This window comes from Lepisosteus oculatus, chromosome 6 (genome assembly GCF_040954835.1).
Source record: "Lepisosteus oculatus isolate fLepOcu1 chromosome 6, fLepOcu1.hap2, whole genome shotgun sequence".
NCBI classification, from domain to species: Eukaryota; Metazoa; Chordata; class Actinopteri; order Semionotiformes; family Lepisosteidae; genus Lepisosteus; species Lepisosteus oculatus.
In genome coordinates this window covers 48,587,622-48,612,608 of record NC_090701.1, presented here as the reverse complement: position 1 = coordinate 48,612,608, position 24,987 = coordinate 48,587,622, and the positions used below count along the sequence as shown (strand labels likewise).

Sequence of the window (24,987 nt, the reverse complement as noted above, 5' to 3'; positions counted from 1 at the left end):
TATCCAGAATCCTCTATGATGATGATAACCAGAGAGAGAAGCCTGCATCCTAAATAAAACACTATAAAACCCAGAGCTAAGTCTCTATTTTCCTATAAATCCGGATGCTCCAATGTGAATGGGACCCTAACTCCTTATTCTAAAAATACATCACTAACCAAGAGAGAATGTTTTTAACCTGGGGATTCTTTTAAAAGGAAATCAGAGTTTCCAAAAAATATTAGATTGGCAAGCTTGCTTGACATGTACGGCTCTCGAATCCGGACTTTCAGGTTGATCTGAACGAAGACCTCTCATCTGGCATGCGTCTTCTTCTCTGTCTCTTTCCTTCTTGTTCTTCTTCTTTTGGTGTCCCCCACCTCCTGCTTCTGCCTACCCATCTTTATCCTTCACTGATGAAGACCCTGAATGATGTAACAGATTCATTTCAATGTATTGTCTCTGAGGCCGCCTACAGCTCTGCAGACACCTTTCTTTTATATGTTGTTTCTAGATCGTGATGGCACTTCACTAGCCATTTCAACAGCTGTGAGAATATGTCATTCAAAAATAGTCCAGTGTGAACAGAAGCAATTGACAAGTTTTTTTTTCCTATCCCAAAGACTTTGCCCAGCAAGTTTGTACTTGTGAATTGGTCTGTATGTGGTATTTTAGAAGACACACTGATCATTTTTTCCTAAAATTTTCTCATATTGCCAGCTTATTACATCGTGTGACCACACCTGTTAACACACAGGCAAAATGTCAGTGATGGCTTGTCTTAACCTACCTCTTAACTGTATTTCTGTAGTTCCATGTTCTAAACCGAAAATGTTCATACAAATATGAAATGCATCCCACTACATCATAATTCGTACAAATGCAATCTGTACTGTACATCAGATTGTCACTTTAATTCTTGAATGTTTTTTTTCTCCTTCATTAATTGACAGAGCAACATGAACCGTATTTTGACTAGTAGTAAAGCTTCCAACACTTTATGAGTAGTTTAGGTATTGGCTTCATTGTTGTTATCCATCATTCCTGGACATAAAAAAATGAGCTTGTGTTGGTGCCAATTATTTTCTTGGGAGACACAACAACTCTGGATTTGTTGGCCATAAGGGCAGCCATCCCGGATAAGGTGAAAGCATGGAAATAGCTGTCAATCATAGCCATCATCAATATTATCAAAACCTAAAGGTATAAATCAGTGCTTAATTGCATGATCAGTATCTTTGCTCCTTCGCTGTTCTTTCAACACTCTATAATTACTAAAAATACTTCTTAAATTGCTATATTTCAGTCATACATATTCAGTATTGTCTGGAAGACAATATCTCTGCTGCCCAATATGTTGCTGAAAGCAAAACCCTTGTGTCAACTGGTATGTTGTTAGACTAATTGAAGGTGTTTGTTCCTATTAGTAAGTGTGAAACAGTCTGCTGTGTAGGTCAATAAACAATCTGATGTGTTGATTCTTTTAAAGCCATAGACATTTTTTAATGAATGCATTTGCAATCCTTCAAGATATGTTGATTTTTTTAAAACAGTTTTTGTATCTTTTACATTATATTCTATTTTTTTAAATAAAAAGCTTCTTCTCATTGAATGTCTGAAAATTTTAGCACAATCTGTTTTTGTTTCAGGTGAATTTGTTTTTTCCTATGAATTATAGTTACAATTAACTCACTGTAAACTGTATGATCAAAATTAAGATTAGATATATAATAAGAAGAACAATATAGTAGGTTTAATCATGTCAGTCCTTCTTTTAAATAGGCTTACATTCTTCCAAGTCTTGTACAGTACTTTATGTTCCTAGTATTTCATTTTGCACTTTATTTATTTCTCTCCTGCAATCAGTCAGTGTCTGTGAGGTTGCATAGTGTAGGGATCTGATTCATAATTCAAGATTAGTTTTTTTTTAATAATCTCTGCAAATACTGAATGAATGAAGGGAAACAAAATAATTATCCTTTCTGTTGAGTGAAAGACTAGTATGTAGAACAAAATGCAGTTATAGCTAAAAAGGCAGTAGTTCCTTTGTTAAATCCAAAAAATGCTTTTTGGCACAGTTTTTCAGTTATGTCTGTTCCTTCACATGGAAATTGTTCTGTAGGATTTGTATACTTAAAGGTGCCACTGTTCTAATACATTTGTTTCTGAGCACATTTGTTTTGTTTGAATTGCAGGTCATGTAGTGTGTGTGTAGACGGATAGTAATTAATTATATGTAATTAACCTATAAGTATCTATTTCTGAGGGAACATTTCATTCTTTTGTACGTTTTGAAAGCGAGTTGTGTTGCTTTAATTTTTTTGCATGATACCTTGTCTTCTGGCCATCAAAGCTTACACTTAAAACTTAAAAGTTTTTTTCTTCCAGACCTTAACAGACTGTCACATAAATCTTTCATCTGACAGAGGTATTTGCTTTGATGCATTATCTGTGTAATCCAGGATGAAATATGTGTATTGGGGTCTTTTGATTTTTGTTGTTGTTGTCGTATTTACTGTTTTTTATTTTTAGGGTTTTAAGGTTTATCTTTCAGGCCTGAAAAAACATGTAATCCAGAAATGTAGGATTCAACATATTTACTGGTCTATTTCTTTAATGTTTTAGAGTTTAGTTTTGAGGACATAAAAATGTTAATTTATATGGTCAGTTACTTCCTGATTCATTCTTGACCATTTTTCAGAGGCTTCTTGTTTAATGAAAGATTTGTTCAGGCCACTAGTTGCTTTTTCTCAGAGAGTAACGAAACCAACATACTGTCATCTTATTTTCGCATATAGTGCATTTCCATACCATTTAACATAGTCTCTAAAACTTTCAATATGATTAATTTGAAAGGGTCCTTATCTGAATGTGGCAGCTTGAGGGCTGTAATCAGCTGCGCTGAAACTGTTGATTCAAGTACAGCATTAGGACTGTGGGCTTGATGTGACAGGGGGAATCAGACCTTTCCAGCTACTTGTCTCTTTTAAAGGACCAGGTAGGATGTGCAGGATTTTAAGTTTGCATCATGTTGTGTTTGTTTTTTTTTTGTGTTTAATGGCTGTTTATTTATTTTTCTGCATATTTAGATTAGTATTTCTGCTTGTCTAGGGGGCAAACTAACTGGAAATCTAAGATGTGTGCATGGGAAGCAGTGTCTTTCCCAGTAGGGAAGGAATGTGTGTATGCTTTGATGACACTAACTCATGGGGGTGCTGCTCACTAGTTCACTTGTTCTTGTGTATTACCAAGAAGTGTTTTACATTCCTCTTCTGTGGTGACGTCACTATACTACCCTACACACAGACCACAGTGAATCAGACGAAGTACAAACATTGCACAAGTTAATATAAAACAAGAATCATGGTAATAGGTGCTGTTGTGATTACGTGGGTGTTCAACTAAGCCACAGTTGATGTTCACACATAACCTCACAGCTTGTTGACCTTTTGGAAATGACTGATCTACATCAAGACCTGAGGATCCAAGAGCAATTTTATAGCTCTGAAATCTGCATTGATTATTTTCTCATCAGGCAGCTGGGCCTGCCTTATTTTGCCAAGAATAAATGCTTTTACGTTGGAGTTGCAAGGCAATGGAGCACATGTATGCTCTCTTGAGTAGAAACAAGGTAAAACAGTGTTGAAAGGAAGAAAATCATTGTCCAAGGAAAAGAAGATAGAAAAAGGATGTCCGCTCTGATGTGTTTGTATTTTCTCCATTTATAGTGCAGGTGAATGAAAAGAGGCAAGGCTGATGCATTAGCTTTCTAAATTTTATATTTCAACATACTTTATGAATGTAGTTAAAATGAAATATAATTTATACTGTACAGTAAATGTAGGACAGTGTCTTGGGTAAAACAGTGTAAAAATAATGTGTTACTCTATTGTACTGATAGGATAAATTATTCTACAGTGATATTTTTACTTTGTCATGACTGAAAATTTTAAAATCATAGTGACTCATGAAAGGGTTGGGAAAACTGGAGCTCCTGAGTGGCTCCAGTGATAAATGTGCTCTCTAGCACTCTGTAATCCACAAGTTGTAGGTTCAAGCCTGGTCTTGTCACAAGCTAACTGTGTTTGGGATGCCCCCTTGTGGTGGTACAGTGCCAGAGGCTATGCACTGCCAGAGGCAGGAATGGGATTAGGTGGCCAGGACTCTTTCAAGGCTTGTTTTAACTGTCTAGTACATTGCTGTGTACCTTGTATTATATCTGAAGATGGATGGTTTGAATGTAATGTGGTTCAGATGTACCTGTCTGCACTTCCTCTTTTTCCCCGTCTGGGTGCAGATGTTATAGACATACTGTATAAAGACATAATTTCATTGTGGGTTTGAAATTCTGAATTTAAAGAAAGCTGTGAAGATATAATCATGTTTTCTGTAATACTACTGTATGTTCACCTCAATGTTCAGTATTTCTGGATGTTTGAGAGTGATACTGATACTTCCACTCATTAAACTCAGCTAAAACTACATGTCTGACACACAAATTTTAGAACGATGTTCATACAATTTCAAAGTATGATGAAGAATGCTGCATAACTGATTGATTTTTACACAATTTTCTTAATATGTTATTTGAGTTTTTCTTACCTTCCTTATTATTAAGCCTTGAGAAATGACCACAAAAGCCTCTAATATGTACGCCATGAATCAACATCCCATTTTAAAAATCTTAATAAATATAGACTTAGAATTTATGCATTAAAACATTGTGGCGGGGCCGGTTATTGTACAAATGAACAAGCCATCTACCCCCATCTATGCTTTTACATGAACGACCAGTCAGGAAATAACAAATTGCAGATTCTTAATTGCCTGCTCAGTTTGAAAAATTATTTTCTCGTTCATGCTGGATCATTTGGTCTAGACAACTTCATTGATCATGTCAGAGCACAAGTGGGCATAAAAGGATGGACATTCTGATATATAATGTTATACAGAGAGTCTGCTAGTGCAGAATTGTGTTTTGTATTCAAAAGGCTGTGAATTAGTCTGTGAATTATTTTCTCTTCATTATTTGAAAAAGATAATTTAACCTTCTGTAAGCCACTCTACTTAAAACATTTGTTTTCCATTAAAAAACAAGAACTCATTTTTTTAGATTATATGATTGGGATTTGGATGTTCTTTAACATTGGCAACATCGGTTTAAATGTCTTTTTAGAAAGTGAATTTAGATCAATTTTTAAAAGATAGTATACCTAATTTTCTTTACAGAAGAACTTTTTTTAGACGTGAAGAAAGTATCCAGTGATCTTTAATATATAAAAAGCACAAGTTACAAGGTTGCCTCAGAATCATTGCCGATTTTATACAATGGACACTAATCCCGAATGTTCAGGAGAGACCTTAAAGACTAATGGAGATGTTTTTAATCATTTTTTTAAAACCTAACCTGCTATCTGTGTTTCTCAAGAGGGGATAAGGATATTCAGGGATAATATTAATTGAAATCCTCCTAGGAGAGCACAGTCAAGCAGACATTCAGAATACTTAATTCTTCATAATAATAAATAAAATAATGGTAGAAAAACATGCTTCAGGGCAAGTTGTCTTCAGAGATTCTCAACTGCATTTTTCTGTAATTGTTGTGAATTGTATTTTATTTTAATTGCTCAGTTCATTCTTCTGACTTTGAAGAAGGATTCATGTTTATATTTTATACTACTACTACTAGACACAATGGTAGCTCAGTGGATAGTGTAGTGCTGTCTTACTGCTCTGGGGCCCTGGATTCAAATCATGGGGTGCTATTTATGTGAAGTTTGTATGTTCTCCCCATCTTCATGTGAAGAACTCGTGTTTCATCTGGATAAAGTCAGTTCATAATTACTGTTCACATATAAAATGCAGATATTCATTTGTTTATATATTATTATTGTGTATTTTATGACTTATATCTTAAGTCAGATAGCAATGAGTAGGAATGACCCTTTATGTTTTGAAAGTCTATTTAATTCCTCAAACATATGGGCCTAGACACAAAATTAATTGTTAGCGTTTCACTACATATCAGTGGAGCCCACATCATTTCTAATAATTCAAAAGTCAGTTCTGTCAATTACCGGGTGATGAGTGTTCACAACTTGGAAGAGAGAATAAAAATTAATTGCTGTGTTCTATAATTAAAAGGAGTTGATTACAGGAAAGTAACAAAAAAGGGCTTACACTTTTTCCATCAGAAAATACTTTCTGGAAGCTTCAGCCACGCTGATGGAATTCTTTCAAGATGCATAGGACCTCCTCTGGCTGGAAAAGTTTATTTTTTTGATGAGTGAAGTGAATGGAGAAATCAGTGAATGCGCCACACTTTGGTCAGTCACATTTGTTCCTCATTAACTATGGTTTTGTTCACTGGGGGGAATATAATTAAGAAATAAGAGTTTGAAAAAACCACAGTTTGCATGTAAAACTGATGTGAAAATTTAGATTGAGTTGGTAAAGACTCACCAGTGTCTGCCACTTCTTGACAAAGATGCAAGAACTCCTCTGTTCTGCAAATTTAAAACTCTGTGTTCATCAAAATGTAGGCATCCCAGATTGCTGTCCATTACACCAGTAGTTAAAGACATTCAGCTAATGACAATAGGCTTTCGAAATGTATTTCTGCTTTCATTCACTGTATTGAAGTGCTCTTGTGGTAGTGGGTGAGTGCCGTTGAGTCGGTGTTGACTCATGGCAATCCCATGGACAGTTCCACCATCACTATCCATGGAGTTGTCATGGCAAAATATGGAAGTAGATTGTCAGGCCTTTCTTCCGCGCAGATAGTGCGAGTGTTGTTGCCGTTGTCACTGATTTGGCCCTCCACCGCCAACACCGCCCCCATACTGCTGCTGCCCAGTATGGGTTGAAGTGCGATTGTAGGTGATTAGATATAATGTGGTTAGGAGAAACATGGCTGTTGGAGAACAGTGGTGAAGAATACAGCATTAGTGGATAATCAGTGATCTGAAAGACAGGAAAGATGGAAGAGGTAATGGTGTAGCTCTATATGTCAGAAAATATATAACTTAAAAAACATTAGAATGAGATAGTATTAGAAGAAACACCAAATACAGTTTTTAGCTATAATTCAACCCTATACAAGGAAATTAGGGAAAACACGGTATGTGCAACAGAAGAATTGCTTTTCTTGACAGATTTAAAATTTTCTCACTTTGGAAAGAATATGCATCAGGACTTTTAGGAGTAGACACAGTGGAAATAATAATAATAATAATAATAATAATAATAATAATAATAATAATAAAAATAAAAAAATAATAATTATTATTATTATTATTATTATTATTATTATTATTGGTAGACATGGGTAAAGGCACCTACAGTACTACAGCATTGGTTCCAAAACTTTTACTGCAGCCCACACCCCCTTGGTTCTCAAAGTACGTTGAAAATGTTGGTTCATTAAACTTAAGATATGTCACAAATATAGAATGAAAAAGACAGATATATATATTTATTTTAGTTTTGCAGTACAATTAAGAATATCTGAAAATTAACAGTTTTTATGCTTACCTTAAAGCAATGTCAGTTTGATGAAACAAAATAGTTGTATTTACCTGTGTCTTAAGTGATTTACCTTCTAAACAAATCTGGCATCTCTCGCACCCCCAGGAAGTGAGTTTTACACACAGAGAGTAGTAGAGGTCAAGAATCCAGGATACAGAGTAAGATTGATAAAGGGAAACAGGATGGAATAGGGTGGATATGATGGGCAAGATCAATAGAGAATGGATGACAACAGTGTAAAGATAATGTGCTTGAGTCACAGAACAGATTCATCCCAAGAGTAAGTAAATCAAATGTTAGAAAACAGTATTTCAAATGATTTAATAAATCAGTTAAGAAAAGAGCAAGTAAACAGAACTTGGCAGAAAAAGCAAAAAGGAACAGGATCCAGTTTAGAAAAAAAATATATTGAATTAAATACATGGGTAAAAAGGCCAAGAGAGAAATTGAAAGGACCTTTAAATCATATTTTGTCTGCATTACAACACTAACAGAACTATAATGGATGAAGTAATGGACAAACAATATGGTATCTTTAGAATGAAGTTCTATATATTGTATCCATGAGGTTCCTCATAAAAATGTATTCTCAAATTACATGCAGTTGCATTTAAGGTAATACAAGTATTTGGGGTACAATACATGGGGCAGATCCTTAAATTGGGATGACAGTGATACATTGTGGATTACCATAGGGAACTATATTAGAACCACCGCTCTTCTTGGTCTGTATCAGAAAATCTAGAATGAGGTACAGTATACTGTAGTTTAACTGGTCATATTCACAGATGACACCAAAATAGGGGAATTAGCAAACGCTGTACAAGGAAATTCATATAGACATAGACAAAGGCAAGACTTGGCAGACACATGACAAAATGCATTAGATGCAAGGGAACACGTGAAGTTTAATTATATGCTGTCTAATAATTCAAGACTCATATTGGGTAGGGGAATTTCTTCCCAATTACTTACCCAATGTGAGTATTGTAGTCCCACAGCAGAATAAGAGTCAGTAAGTGGCATGCCATCAAGCAGCCAATCTAATATCTCCAAGAAGACCAAAATCTCCAAACTGCTCGGCATTTAGGAGTTTTTCTTGTTGAGAAACCTCAGTAAGGTGGCCTCCACACTCCCCTGGGTCCATTTTCACAGGGCTGTTTTGGATTAACAAAGAGATACCCTCAATCAACTTGTCTACACCCTAAACCAGCTCTTTTCCCTGAGAACGTATATTTCACATCCCAATAACCGGTCTCAATTGCCAAGGTCCAGTCCATCATGATCTGTCCCGCTCACTTTCATACTGACATTACCTGCAGGGATAGCCTGGTCTCAAGGGTGGCCAAGTAACTGTCCCAGATGTCTGCACGCAAACACTGCTTCATTGGTGGGTCACAGCAATCCTGTTTCTGGTCAGGTGCTGGTGCTCTTTTTTTAACATTTCTTAAGGTTGTTAGTTTTTTACCCATAACTTTGCCTCAGGCTAGTTTGTTAAAGGAGACGCTGACATTGACAGGGAAGTCCTACTTTTCAGAATATTCAAGCCTTTCCAGTCCTCTGACACTGATCCTCTTCCTTTATTTACCTGTAGCAACAAAGATAAATATACTCTTAGTTGTTCTTCGGTAAGAACTGAGGAATTAAAGAGCATAATGCATTTTCAAATCGTTTACTTAGGTAGCTGCTTCAGCATGCATAGGATGCAAAGGAAAAGGTAAAGGTTTGTTTCTTGATCTTTTTATTCCTTTACCTGTTCCTTTACATTTTTTAATGACAATTATTTGAGATTTGGAGAAAAAAAATCAGTATTACAATATTTTAGTATCCTTAATAAGAAAACTGAGCTGAGACCTATCATTCAGATATCATTAATGGGGTGAAACAAGCATACCTTAGTTCATAGTTTAGCTTGTCTTCATTTTAGTTACACTGTACAGACGCTTTTCTCTGTTTATGTGGGTAGGCTTGCATGAGTTGTTAGAAATACCTTCTGTGTAGAATCTCCTTCTTTTCTCATCCTTCAGTGCAAACAAACAGTGCTGTTAAACTTGTGTCTTTAACTTGGGTTATACATTTCCGTGTTTTCAGGGCATTGTTATAATGCAGTGGGCTGTGGTGCTATTTCAAGCATTGCCTTTTGAAGTTCCTGAGATATCTTTGGATGTGGTTGAACTTTAGGTAAGCAATAACCTACAGTAGGCGATGACTTCATCATGTTCAGATAGTAATCCGTTTATAAAATAGAGGAAACCTGGTATTCATTTTAATTTTGGATACATCAGTTATAAGTTTGTCCTAAATGGAAAAGGTTATTGAATGGGTAGTCTTAATTGGTAAAGAGTTTGTGTTCTATCTGCCCCAGTCAGACTTTTACAGCATTCATCAAGCTTTCTGAAGACCTCTTTAGAATCTCTTTTAGAGGTCAGCTGGAAGAGTCCATATTTATACTAACAAACCAGGTTTCTTCTTTTACTCTGTCAAATCCTGGAGTGCAAATCTGAATATTTGATATAAAAACAAATAAATGTATCTTTAGCAATCGCATAAACCATGCTTAAGGCGTCTTGAGACTCTGTGTTTATACTCTTCACTTTTGTATCATTAATTCACTGAACTGTAATTCAACCCATTTGCTGTTTACATTAAGTTGTATTTGATGAAAGCTTATGGGGCATTTTTTATGCCTATATCAATTATTTCTGTCTGCTTCATGACTAATACGTTTTGACAAAAAAGTATTTTGCACACATCTTACTGGGACAGCTGTATAGCTGGAAAAGCTGCGTACGTTACAGTATATAGTAGTCTGTTCAAGATACTCAGATGTTGACTTCAGCTGAGATTTTATTTTCATAGGTATACATTATCAACATTTCTTGTGAGAAGGCTAACCTATTACCTATGTTACATACTGTAGTAAAACATTTTTCAATATTTTTTACAGAACATTTATATTCTGTTTATTTTGTTGCCAAAATATTTGTCTTGGAAATTTAATTTAAAAAAAAACAGTTATTATTCTAATACAGTAAAATATACTTAACTAAAGCAACTATGTTCAATATGCAAACGTTCCTGGCTGATTTATCAGAAATTAATCAGAAATCATGATTTTGGCTATCATTTTAATTTATGAGTCACACTTTGTCAGTTTATTCAGTGAATTTTTTAAAAAATGTAAAAAATCTTAGTCAATTTTTTAAACATCCCCTGAGAATGTTAAATTTGTCCTCATTTCCTCTGTACGCTGTTTTTTTGTGCAAGCTTCCAACATGCACAGCAGTGTATGTCTATTCAGTATGCACTCAGTGTAAATATCAAGGGGAATTTACAATGCAAAGAATGACCCATAGTTATTGGAGCACACCTGTTCCAAAACCATTTCATGGGATGTGAATTGCATTTGTTTCTGACAAACTTTATTTCAGTTTCTAATGCTTTTTATTTTTATTTCACACTACTGTAGTAGTATTGTGTAGCAGATCTTAAAGTAATCTTTCATTTCTAGCACTGGTTCTAGGTGGGACTAGAGTCACAGTTTTTAACCCACAAGTATAGCATTTTTTAATATTGTATAGTACTTTATTAACAAGTGAAAAAAAATATTTCCCTCTGTTTTGTAATAATCATGTCAATGCATAGTAAATTTGAAGAAATATTACAACAGTACTGAGACTAAGTAACACTTAAGTAATTGAGACTAATAAAGTGTGAATATTTCCCTGCTAAAACCAGAAGCATGTTAAGGAAGCACTCTAAAGAACAATTGAGCAAATTCTAATAAGTGCTTTAGTAATGCCATCATGATTACTGTTATATATGTACTTAATTAAGACACTAAACGCAGTCATTCCCTTTTATTGTAGATAGAACATAGCTCCACATAAAATACATTACTAATAATTGCTAAAATAACTAAAGATCAAAGAAAACATTTTCCCAAAATGTAAATGTTAAAATTTGGATGTCTTCCCTTGTGGCACACTAAACCTCTTGCATATTTTAAATGTTTTACAACAGTTTATGTGAATCCTTCCAAAGTGACAAATAAAATTTTTTACAGTGTGATGGCCATGTTTATGTATTTATGGTTTTAATATGAAAATCAAGATAACTGATTTTGATACACGTGGAGTTACAAATGAACCTAATGTCAAATTTACTCAGACTGTTGAAATGAAAATACAGTGTGAGGAAAACAATAAATAAAAAGTGGCACTTAATATCTTCTGATTTTATTGTTAGGTAGTAATAGCATTTCAGTATTTTCACTTTTTTTTAATTTGTAGCATTAACTCTGTACTCTCCAATACGTGCATTATTGACATTTATACTCTCAACAGTAATCCGTACAAAATAAACCAGAATTAACACAATGTTATTGAAATACAGATTGGTTATTGAAAAAGTACTTTTCAATTTTACATGTTGTATAATTTTTGTATGGCGAGGAGTGACTATTTATACCATCATTATTTACACCTCTGAAAATGCTAGGAAGCAAATGCAGCCATGCACGATTTTATGTTAGCTGCCAAATCCAGTTTCATAAGAGTAAGGCATCTTCACAGTCACTTCCAATAGGAATAGAAGCCTATCAGAAAACACTTGTAATGGGCAGTAATCAGTGTTATACGGACAAGTTAAACTTTTGGGCTCCAAAATCTTTTTAAAGATTCTGCCCTTTAAAATTATATTTCATTGCAATTCCTTAAGTTGACCACCATTATAGTCCTGTCTCTAACATGTATTTCGGCAATTTTCTTTTTGATTTCTCAAAGGAAAGGTTATTATTACAAACGCGATGTAAAGTACTGTTCTTCAGATCTATTTTCCTGGATTGCTGCATGTAAAAATAGTTTCAAAATCATAGTTGATTAGAACTGATGGCTGTAGCAGATTTACCACGCTGTATTGGATGCCCTCTGCGTTTTCTTTAAATTTTGAGATGTTTTTCATCCTTTCACTACTAGCCTGCTCTGTCAATACAGCTGCCAATAATCAGCATGACATCTGTGTGAAGCAGCAGCCATGAAACCTCTCCAGTGACTGCAGAGGTTCCAGGAAGTCACCTGGCTCTCCTCTGTTTTGAAGAGAGGTGCTTGAGAGCAAAGCTCTCTTCACTCGAGTAGGTATTGGAGAAGATAAAATGTCCTAAATTCTCCTTCACTATCAGAGTAAACATTGCCTGTTGAAAATTTTCGATTATATTTTTTGAGGCAGCAGCGAAATGAAAACAAATTATACAAAAACAAGTTACATAAAGAAGAGTTTAAATTACCACATGTGTTTTCTGAGGATTTTTGCCTCAGCCCTCTCCATAACTATTTTGTTGGTTTCTATTGTCCATGTTTTACAAACATTTTAGAGACTGTATATATTTATATTATTTTGCTTTCTTTCCTGCGGTCTAAACCTAAAAGGGTTTTAATGCAAAAACCCTCTTAGTGTAGGATTGGATTTTTTCAATACAGAAATATTTTGAGAAAAAAAGGTGAACCATTATGTAGTTGTTAAATATAGTGTAGAATATATTGAATTCTTTGAAGTCATGTTTTGTGATTAATTAGAATTGAGTTAAGGAAACTTTAATCTCCTACGAGAACAAAGTGCTTTTAAGAAAGCTATTAAATGTATAATGAAATTCACTAAGTGTAATGCAGTCTCTTTATCGCTTCTCATTGGCATGATCTGAATGTTTAAACAGTAAATGAAAAGAAGTGTTTAATAGAGACTGACATAACATTGTCAATGATTTGGGTTTAAAGAGGCTGTAAAGTGCATTTCCTTACTATGAATTAGAGTCAATTAATAATTCTAAATAATTTCATAACTTGAGACATTGTCTTGATTTAGTGTAATGTTAGTCAATGTGGAATTAACCTAAAGGAATATATAGAGAATAATTATGTAATAAAACAATGTGATTTGCCTAATCTGCAATACGGGCATTAGTTAATAAAATCAAAACTTTTCTGAACATAATAGGTCTTGCAGACTGCATCTCATAATTGCCCATGATGGATTTTGCGGATGATCTTTTGAGAGGCCTGTTTCTCATCCTCATTTCAAGTGCCTGAAACATTTTGTAATTGTCTCATTGACAGTGGTGACAGTTTTAATTGCTTTGTAGTGAATATTTTATGTTCTATTTAAGTTATATACTTGCGTACTTCATTTGTCTTTAGCTTCATCGACTGCTAGAGAAACGTCATTTTAATTAAAGGTTAACCAGATGGACATCTCTAAGTCCCGACTCCCAAGTCAATCAGAAGCACTTCTCTCCGTACTTAATTGCTTACTTTTTGTCTTTCAGAGTGATTGAACAGCTTGGTGGAAAGCAGTTAGTAATGAACCACATGCACCATGAGGATCAGCAAGTCCGCTACAACGCGCTTCTAGCTGTGCAGAAGTTGATGGTGCACAACTGGTATGTTCTGCTTAACACATGACTTTATGCTTGCCTAAGAAAACCATTGAACAGTATTGCAGAACTTTTGAAATTAAGGACAAATCCAACCTGGTGTTGTATACCGTTTTTTTTTTTTTAAATGCGGGAGATTGTTAATGGTCACATTTTAATAGATCTTCTAATCTTGTTGTTGTCAATTTGCTTAAATTTGGGCACAGTAGTTAAGTGTTTAGCATTGCTGCCCGTGAGCACTGCGGCACAGGGTTCAATTCCGGAGCTGGAATGATATTTGTGCAGAGTTTGTGTGTTCTCCTCTCGTTCATGTGGGGTTCTTCTGGGTGCTCCAGTTTGCTATCCCAGTCTAAAGACATACTGGTGGGTAAATCAGTTTCTGAGAAAATTGGCCCTGGTGTGCATTTGAGTGTGTTCTGCCATGGACTGGCGTCCCGTCCAGTGCTTTTCCCAGTGCTTGCTGGGATGAATAAGTAAAGCAGTTATTTTCGATTTTGTATTTATTTTGTATGTTGTTGTTTTGGTTCTGGTGTTTTTGCTCTGAAAAGGTCCCATCTTTTGTAATGTTGCATTATACACCACCCCCTACCCCCATGCATCATCATGAATCTGTTAAATGCGAAGGCATACATGTAAGGAACTGAGAAGTACAGTTTCCTATCCCTTTTGATGTGGGAACTGCAGTTCTTTCATTTTTTCAGAGTGTGTTGAAGGGTTGCACATTTTTCACTATATGTGGAAGGGTATCACTGTGCCTCTTTCAGAATGGAGGTACATAAGAGTTTTATCCTTTACTGATAACATAAAGGGGCACATCTCAATTAATTAAACAACAAGTAATCTTTATTCATCTTTCATAGCAAGCAAATCCACTATCAGTGACAGAACGATTCTCTAACCCTATAGAATTTCCCTATTCCATATATTTGAGCTTTCTTAAAAGCTGTTTTGGTAGATAAACCTCCTTTCACTTGGTGAACTGAAAAATACTTAATTGTTGTCATGGAAACAGCTGTTGTTAAAGGCTTTTGAGGTCAATATATATAAAGACTGGTTTCTCCGTTGCCTGAAGTATAGTGGCAATTCACTTTTATTGAATTGTATTTTATTAAGCCATGTGGAATAAGGCTTAGTCTTGTTGATTTTTTTCCCATCATAGTACAAATACACATAATAGATATAAGGTTGCTATATGGGAGTCTTATTGTGCTGTGTACAAACTTTAGAGCTGAATTAACAAAAGTGGAAGGAAAGCTTGTTTGAATGCTATTTGCAGTCAAAATAAAGAGCCTTAAAAAAGAACATTGTAAGTCACAAATGCACAAACCATGCTGCAATTGCATTTGTTGAACCACTTGGGATACTGTTTTGTTTGCTATCCTGTCACATTCCACTTGACTTTCAGTAAACTGTCTCATTCCTTCAATGTCTGCTTTTCGGAAGTTGTAAATTTTTGCTTTGAACTCAACCTAAAATATACTTCGGAGGACACAATTCTATCAATACAGATGCATATGGTTCTCTCACCTCTGTTTACCTCACCGTTTAAGGTGCTCTGACAAATTGGATAAGTAAGGTATCCTTAATAATTGCTACGGTTTCAGTTTCATAGGAAACATTTTGTATCTCATCCTGTTCTTCCAAATTCAAGCTGGGTATTAAGTCTGAAAATGCCCATGCATGTTGAAGAATGGTCTAGCAAAGTATAACCCATACTACAGCATGACCTTTCTCTCTTCATTTCTCAAGATATCAATCCCCTCTTTTTCCACATTTCACCTGTCCCACCCCATCTCCACTTTTCACTCTGCAGGTGGTCCCAGCTTCCTCGTCCTCAAACGGGGGCATGGGGGGGGATTCAAGAGAGATGCAAACACATATTTGGTTTTTTTCATAATATCACCAATCTTAAATCTTTGCTGTTTATTGTCTATATAATGCCAAAGAAAGCTTTTCTCAAACACGGACGTGTTCTGTCCTTTGGGTGGCTGCCTGTGTTGAGTGTATATTGTATGTACCACCTGGTCTCCCTCCCACCTCCTTGCTCCTCGTTATGGGTGTGTGTGTGCAGTGTCCCAAACCAGGACATTCTTGGGGCTTGTAAAACCAAGTAATTCCACACAGTGCATTCTGACGAATTGTAACAAGAATATGTTCTTTTCATTGTATTGTCTGATAGAGTATGTCCCCAATACAAATGGTGATGCACAATAATGTAATAGTGTAAAACGCTTGGCCACACACTACTCAATTGCAGTACATCTTATTACACATTTTTTCACACAGATGTGCTAATCTGCCTTTCAGCCATGCTGTCCCACAAGTCCTGCTAAGGCCTTACTATACATTTTGACTGTTAGCTATGAAATGAGAGGAGAAAGACAAAAGGCAGATATTTACAGTACTTTTGGATTTTGTGAGTACGTTTATTATTTATACATTTCTAAAATAATTTAAATGATTTAAGGAAATGTATGCCTACCAAGCACAAAATTTAGTTTTTTTTATTCAGAGTGTGAGCCAAATACATTAACACAATGTATATGTTACATTATAACAGTGAATTGCAATATGAATTAATTAATATATATTAATCTAGGTATAATGCACACTTCAGTAATGTGATCACTTGTATCTGCTACAATGTGTAACCCTGTCTTAATGTTTCCCCATAGCAGGCACTAGCTACTAGCTCTGTGCAGCCTGGCTGTGACATCTTGCAGGTACCTCCCATCACTGGCAGCTTCACCATTGGTGGTCTGTTGTAACAGGCATGCGTGCAAAAAAAATTCACATGTGACCCCCTTTTTTTAAAGTTAATTTTACAAAAAAAAAATAGAAAAACCCATGAGAAAGTTTCCAGAGATGTTCACAGCTCAGGAGTACTGCAAGCTAAGCGATCTAACTACCAGCCCAGTGTGAAGTCTCTTCTCCTGACACCTGTGCCTCCACCTCATCACCTAGTTAAAACTTTTATTTTCATCTGGCCTCTTTTTTTTTAAGTACCTGTTACGATGTCTTTAAAGATGTGTGTCTGATATCTTATATTCATAATCAAAATTTTAAAATGATCTGCTTTGTAATTACTATTCATACACAATCACTAATAATGATATATATTGTACACAACTAAAAATGATAATTCTATTAGTGTCATAAAGTACTGTTACATCACATTTAGAGCTGTGGTAACAACATGGTAACAACATCCTGTCTCAACAATGTAATCATTGTTTTTAATGAAATTGTTTATTGGTAGTGTGCATACATGCTTAGCACAGGAAAGCACTAATGGGTTAATAAACATTCAATATGGTACAAATGTGGCTAAGGATCTCTGCCTGTGACTGGAAGGTTGCCGGTTCAAATCCCATGTCCGGCAGAGAATTCCTACCCTGTTGGGCCCCTGAGCAAGGCCCTTAACCCTAACTGCTCCAGGGGCGCCGTACAATGGCAGACCCTGCGCTCTGACCCCAAGCTTCTCTCCCTGTCTGTGTCTGTGTCTCCATGGAGAAAAGCTGGGTTATGCGAAAAGACAAATTCCTAATGCAAGAAATTGTATAGGGCTAATAAAGAAACATTATCGCATTATCATTATCATTAAATGTGTATGTCAGCCACACACAGCTGCAGTACTTTAAGGATTCACTGTGCCGAATGGCAGTTTTACAGAGTAGTGCAGTCCTGGATCAGATTACTCCCAAAAAATAAGAAAGGCATGCCACAGTGCTGTTCAGTACACTGTAGTGCGTTCTGCGGCATCCTGACTAATACTGCGCACATTCTAGATGGTTGCATCTGTACATGACAAATCTTATGTACTTTGTTGTCCCAGACCAGATGGGAATTGGGATTTGCAGGCAGGAAAAACACAATCAGATGTTACTTACTGATACTAAATATTAATTCAAGCAAAGGAAAGAACCTAAGATTAAAAACTTAGATCATCTGTAATAATTCCTTACCTGCCTGTCTTGATTTCTATCCATACAGTATGTAGCACAACTGCAATTACAATCATAAACAAGGTTAAAATGATCCACCTTAATGGTTGTGTAATTTAGTTTAACTGATTTATATCAATTTCCCCTTCAATATATACTAAAAATATATCTGTTTCCATGGTCAGTTACAGGTGCTAAAAACAACACAGGCAGAAAATGAAATAAAAGGGGAATGTCAGCAGCAGAAACTAAAATGACAGCCGTAGTTAATTACTGCTACTGCTTCCAAATAAAACATTTTGAATTTCAGAAGCACACTTTGGTTCAGAGGAGTAGAATGACATATGATCAAAATGGAATCAGAAGAAAAGGGAACAGATCAATTCAGCAAATCAAATTGAGGAAATATAAGGGCAAGAAAAGTGCTTTATACAAGTATTTTTAAAAATCAGGCTCTGTTTAAAGGATTTTGCATGCAGGAAACAAAACATTAACTATAAATACAAGATAGAAAACACAGAAAGAAAAGAACAAACTCGATCCATTTTAACAGCAGGACATTTAAAAGAAGAAGATCACTTTATTGGCCAGATACAATTTCTTATATTAGGAATTTGTCTTTACGCATACCCCAACTTTGCTCTCCATGAGACAGACAGAGAGAGAAGCTTGGGGTCAGAGCGCAGGGTCAGCTATTTATACGGCTCCCCTGGAGTAGTTGGGGTTAAGGGCCTTTCTCAGGGGCCCAATACAGTAGGATTCCTCTGCCGGCCAAGGGATCATACCAGCAACCTTCCAGCCACAGGGACAGATCCTTAGCCACAGAGCCACCGCACCGCCCAATGATTACTGAGGCAATCTGAGTGAATTTGGTCAAGGGTACTACAGAAATGCCCACCCGGGATTTAAAAGCCTCAATCCAGAGATGGATGGTGCCAGTTCCTCTAACTGTAAGAATATGTCAGATCTATATATATATATGCATATATAAATGAGTAGATTTACACTTAAGTTTTGTCACTTTCCTTTCTCATTCTAATGGTGCTTTATTTTCTTATAAAATGGAGAAATCTTGCAAATGTCAACCTTGATCTCAGCATAATTTTACTTTACATAACCGTTTTCCGTTCTAGTGATGTGTTATAGTCAGTACTCCAAATGCTGTGTATGTTTTAAAATGTTCCAGTCAGATTTATTAGAGGATCTTAATGTAAGATGCTTCTTTTTCACAAAATAAACATTGTGATTACAGCAAGGCTCTTTCACTACCAAATGAACAGTTTCTTGCCTGGAGGAGTCTGTGTTGCAGCTTTTTGCTATTTTGAGCTAGATAGTGTGTTGTCTGTGGCTAATTACTCATAAACTATGTATTTTTAAGTGCTTGTAACATGTAGCTTTGGAACATTGCTAAGGAATTATGATGCAGAAAATAAGACCATGTTTAAAGCAGCACAGCTGCCTTGTGATGAGTGAATAGGCTGTAGGAAACAAAAAAATCTAATGTGTGAAATGAAACATGAAAATGTAGGTGTACTCTTGGCTTTTGAGCTTCATGCAGTGTTCAGGAAGTCTTAAGAGAATAGGAAAGTGTTTGTTAAAATCGCTAAAGTTAGTAAGATTTCCACATGGTGAAAAGATGTTTTCCTGATGATATGTATGTCATGGTGAAAACATTATTAAGGATGTGATTTACAAAATTCTCAAATCTTAAAGTATCAGACTACTTTTTTATAACCAAACGGTTGACAAGTGTGAAGTAACAGATGAGCATTTATTGATTTTCAAAGTAGATGTTGACTTTACATTTGTAAAAATGCTTTCAGCACTTTTCAAGAAAGTCAATGAAAAGTGGAATTTCAGAATTCCAAATAGGTGCAAGGAATGAAACCCACTCCTGAAAAATGTTATAAAAGCAGCTAAGATCCCTTTTCATTGGTGGCTTTCATCAGAGAGTCACTGGGTACGGATCAATCCGGTGAAAGGGCAAAGGCCAGATTCCAGCTGGGTACACATACACTTTCTGGTAGATATTAGGACTCGGTCATCTCAGCCCTATATCCCCTAGAGTAGGGGACAGTAACCTTTTAGTAGAGGCGTGCCAAGAGCTTGCTCATGCAGTTACCCTGCAACTTTTAATAAGACATACTGTACATATTAATGTACCTTCTCTTGCTGTGCTAGCTTGTGCTGGCTAGAAACAATAGTTTCATAACCCATTTCTCATTATGCGGTTTGGGGTGGTTTGAACTTTTTCTAACAAAAATCTTGATCTTGATTTCCACCTTCCCACAGCTTAGCCAAAGAACAAAATATTTGACTCTATACTTGTGTGAAAAATGTTATCGGCGGCCCAGATTCTGAGCTTTCCTGTGAAAAAAAATAGACTAGCTCCGCTAAAAATAATGCTGCAAATAAATCAAGTGAACCTTTTTGGTTTCCTGCACTGAAGAGTTCTCATTGGGTAGCATGTTATAAAGAATAACAGAACAGTGAAGTACCTTTTTTTTTACCATTTTTTTATTTAATTTCTTAGTGGCTTATTGGACTTTTATTGCACATGGTGCTTTCATTGCACCATTACAAATTCCTTTTTGTGCCAATAATTGCACATGTGATGTAGATTGCCAACCCCAAGGGATGGGGGATAGAGTGTTATGTATTGTTGTTGCTGGTTTATATCCTCACTCAGTTGCACCTACTGTAGGAGCTTCATCATCCCATTGATTGGTGTCAACTCTTTGAGATGAAAGGGAAGCTTGTTATGATAACTGAAATTGTCTGTGATGATGACGTAAATTGCTGTATCCTTTAAGTGTGCTATGGGCACAGAGGCATGAACTTGAGACACTCCATAACTATTGTGTCAAGGAACACTTGAGTAAAATATGATTCTGGAGGAGTTCTGGTTGACTGAATTGTGTTCTTTTGGTCTCCTGCTTGCTGATTTGTCTCCAAGCATTTACATAAGCAAACGGGTTTTACTGCTGTTTCATAATCATCTTAAGGGCAACGTGACCAAACAGGGCTCCACAGTCACCAGTACTCACGATGTTTACTTTTGGATTGTTGTTCGCTGTGTTTAGTTGGAGGGAGGAGCTTTTCACCAGTAACAGAAATCACTGAAGGTCTTCTCTTGTGAAACACTGATTTCTTCTCAAATCAAACCAGGTTTAGACTACACCAGAGTCTAGATAACTTAGGAAGAGCAGTGGTAGCTCACTAAAGATTCTGCCCAGTTTGAGGTAACCCTCCCTTATTGTTACCACAGGTTTTATTCTTTCTTTATTGAAATAAAATAATTTTTACATAAGATAATTGTGTAAGCCATTTTTAACACAGGCAGTTTGTCATATTTACATCAGTCAAAAAAAAGTAATTTTGCTATGCAATGAAATGACCACATTAAGATATGCAGAGAAGACAAATTATAACAGCCTTTACAATGATTTTATGTGAGATACATTGTCTAGTTTTCTGTAATGATTGGGCTGTTATCCTGTCCAAAAGCTGAGTTGGTGTCATGTTCGACTCTTTATTGCGACAAAGGTACAGTAGCATTGTCATAATCACTCTTTTATTTTTCATTCATTTACATCACAGTTCGTTCATTTACATCAACTTTTAGATGATGGTAAATGACAATAAAAATACAATACATTTAAATGATGCTATTAATTACAGTATGTATTTCGCTATAGCCTATTTTTGTTTGTAAATTTGAATCTTCGTCTTGCCTTTTGGTTTAAGTAATGTATAGTAATAATAGATTGGACGACGGCAAAAATAGGTAGACATTACACAAAATAAAAAGGTTTTATCTTGAAATGTGCCCAATTTTCTTTCTCTCTATAAAATCTTAACCTCTGTACTTTGGTTCTTTAGACACTAGCTATACAGTTTATGTAATGGCAATAATGTTTATCTTGCAACATTGTCTTTGTTTTGTGTACATTATCCTATTATAGCCTATCATATTAGCCTAATCTAATATTCATGTACATATTCCTTTATTTTTTATTTTGTAATTTTGGAGATTTTTAATTTTGCCCTAGCCTTGGGTGGAAGTCATCAAGGCATCTGTAACTCTTTCATACTGGTACACTAGATAATGTCTTCCACAGATCACTAAATGGACAAATGAATTGAATAAAAGAAAAATAATCAAAATGTCACTGTCTTGTGTAAGAGACTTAGCAGCCTCAACTTACAGTGGGTAAATCACAGATCATATGATTCTAAGGCTTCGTTTTCAAAACAGCTAAAATATTTGGTGGCATACTATCTTTAATCAGGAATATCCTTACTACAAGTATGTATGTATCATTAAATATTATCATCACAAAATGGAAGCTCATTTTTTAATTTTCAAGTTTTATTTAATATTCAAATGCAGGGTTGATAAATATATACGTCTAATCACGTGTTTTGCATGTAAATACTGTACATGAAAAGTATTTGGATCCAGCACTGCTGCAGTTGTTGCACTATGATGTAATCTTAATGTATTATTAATATTACTTACAGTTATGCTTAAATTGATAGATTTCTAAAATAGAACTATTAAGAACAATATTATTGCGAAGCACAATTTCAATGTTAATTTTTAAATATGGTTGCAGTACTGTGGCTCTGAACAAGTGCCAAGTCATGTCTCTGTAAATAAATCAAGAAGTTGAGTGTGGCCTTTTCACTCACTCACACACAATATCATCCTCTAGTTTGACTTTTTAATTTTAAAATATGTTTTTAATGTTCATTTTAAAATCTGATCTTCCATGCCATGTTATCTGGTAGTTAGGAAATTGAATAATTGTGGCTTGGTCTTAAAGAACCTCATTGTTTTAGATTGTATTCCTCTTTTATTCATATTTATTAGAGAAAATTGCAAAGTGCTAAAATAATTTAGGTCTAATTGCTTTACAGTATGTTTTTATTAAACATTGTTGCTTCCTGCTTAATGATTTGAAGTATCACCATTTGGGTTTCTTTAAAATTAGCAAATGTTCTATGAAACATGCATGTGGAAATACAAAAATGCAATTTCTGGCACAATTTATGTGTATTGAACATCTGTGTCATAAAATATAATGTAAGTATGAAACATACATGATGATTGTCATGACTTTAAAGATAAATCTGTCTTTACAGTCTGTATTTAGATTTATTCATGATTTTCTTGCATTCATATTTTCTTTCTGTTCCTTGCATATAATCATTGGTACTTGGTTACATCATTAAAACTTTAACATTAAAATTCTTTAACATGTTTTTTCTTCAATTTCAATCTCACCACAGTGCATTGAGAATCAAAGCTGTGTGGCAAAGAATCTATATTGGTAAATGGTGGTTTTGATATTTGGGGGAGGTCTATCCACCTTTCCTTAAGGGAATGTCAAAATGTTATCTTCTTTATTATTTCATTTGTGAATTGTTAAGCTACAGAAGCTACAAAACAAGCAAGATTGACTGATTGCCCTTCTCTATATTGTAAACTTTCTTAAATTCTTTGGTTTCATGCTGATTTCTAAGATGATAAAATATTAAGCAATAACTAAAGGGATCTCACCACAATTATGGAATTCATTAGACATTAACTTGCCTACTTTAAATCTAGGCTCTGGAAATCTTGATTCAAACTGCATCATTTAATACTACCTTGAAATAGCATTCTGGTTTTACTTTCAAAATTATATGTATAGTTTTCAACATTTTGTATTTCACCAGCCGTCCTGAATAGCAAATGCTGTGCAATTTAAATATATGTCAGTTGTTTTTGGTAATAAAGTTAAACATATTAACAATTAAATGAATGCTTTCATTACATTTTTGATTATCCTTTTATAAACACACTTAGTTATTTTTTTTCAGCATGTGTGCTTACATTTGTAAAACAATAGGTTACCTAATATGTTTAAAAATATTTTTAAATAATGCTTAAAATAAATAGAAGGCACTTATGACATAATTCCTTGTACAGCTGTTACCCTACAATTATTTATTCTGAGTTTTTGTAGGAAAGCCAGGAATTCTTCAGATTTTCGACTTGTTTTCGAATTGTTTTCGGAGATGTACAAGAATGTTAATGTTCTGTCTATGGTACAATTTTCTCTTTTTAGAAAGGTCCCTAAGTGCCCAAGGCTTAATAGAGAAATAATATTGAACACGAGGGAAATAATGAGTGAAAAATGTGAAAGTTAAACTGGCATTGTTATTGTTTGCTTATACATGTTCCCTTTGAGATATCCTGAAATTACTGTAATGTTTAATAAACAATATGAAATGTGTTTAATAATGAATACAGTAAAATATTTTGTATTGTTAATATTATTTCTGTTTTTTTATTTTGTTTTCAGGGAATACCTTGGGAAGCAACTGCAGTCATCAGAACAGCCTCCTGCTGTAGCTGCCAGGAGTTGAACTGTACATCCTCACTGATACCTATATGATGATGGAAGTGTGCTTTCTGCTTTAGAATTGCGTCATTTGATGTTGTTTGCTTTGATCCTAGAATTAATATGTAGATGCAGCTACTGTTCTTTGCCATTACTGAAATATGTTAAATTATTCTTTAATGGGAAATTCCTTGTCTGTTGTTTTTTTTTTTTCTGATGTTCCTACTGGGAAGTGCTGTAGTGTATGTGATTTAAAGAAAATCCAGTGTCTTTAATTGTTAAAATGGTAACCTATTTATGTCTTACTGAAAAAAAAATGTATTTCAATCCATTCCAATAAAATGAATTCCAGTAATCTAAAACCAAATGTTTTGTGTATGTGTCAGTAACTAATTTTCGAATGGCTTAAGAAAAGACCTTATCACTTTCTAGACTGATCTCATCAGAGCTTAGAAGCTACAATACGTAAAGCAGGAGCTGCTCAGTAATGCGATGGGAGTCCTCTAAGGAAATACCAAGTTTCTGTTCATAAACCAGTAGATGACTTTCTGCTGGATCACACATTTCGTAAAGCCAATGCCCCAGTATGTTGAGTGGAAACACTGTGCTATAGGAGGTGTCATAACTCCTATAATGAGACATTAAACCTAGGTCTAAGATGAAGGGTGATAACCCTAGTGTCATGGTTAAATACCACTCTGGGCTTGCACAATCTGGC

At 35.0% G+C, this 24,987-nt stretch overlaps 1 protein-coding gene across 2 annotated transcripts in view; it reads left to right on the top strand.

Annotated features, from left to right (window-relative positions):
- atp6v1h (ATPase H+ transporting V1 subunit H) overlaps positions 1-24,636 on the top strand; it is a 93,372-nt gene extending 68,736 nt beyond the window's left edge. For both annotated transcript variants that reach the window (XM_015353656.2, XM_006634026.3), the window contains 2 exons: positions 13,826-13,939; positions 24,231-24,636. In XM_015353656.2, the coding sequence (XP_015209142.1) occupies positions 13,826-13,939; positions 24,231-24,294 (178 nt within the window). In that variant the 3' untranslated portion in view covers positions 24,295-24,636. The remainder of the gene's footprint in view (positions 1-13,825; positions 13,940-24,230) is intronic.
- Positions 24,637-24,987: the final 351 nt, after the last annotated feature.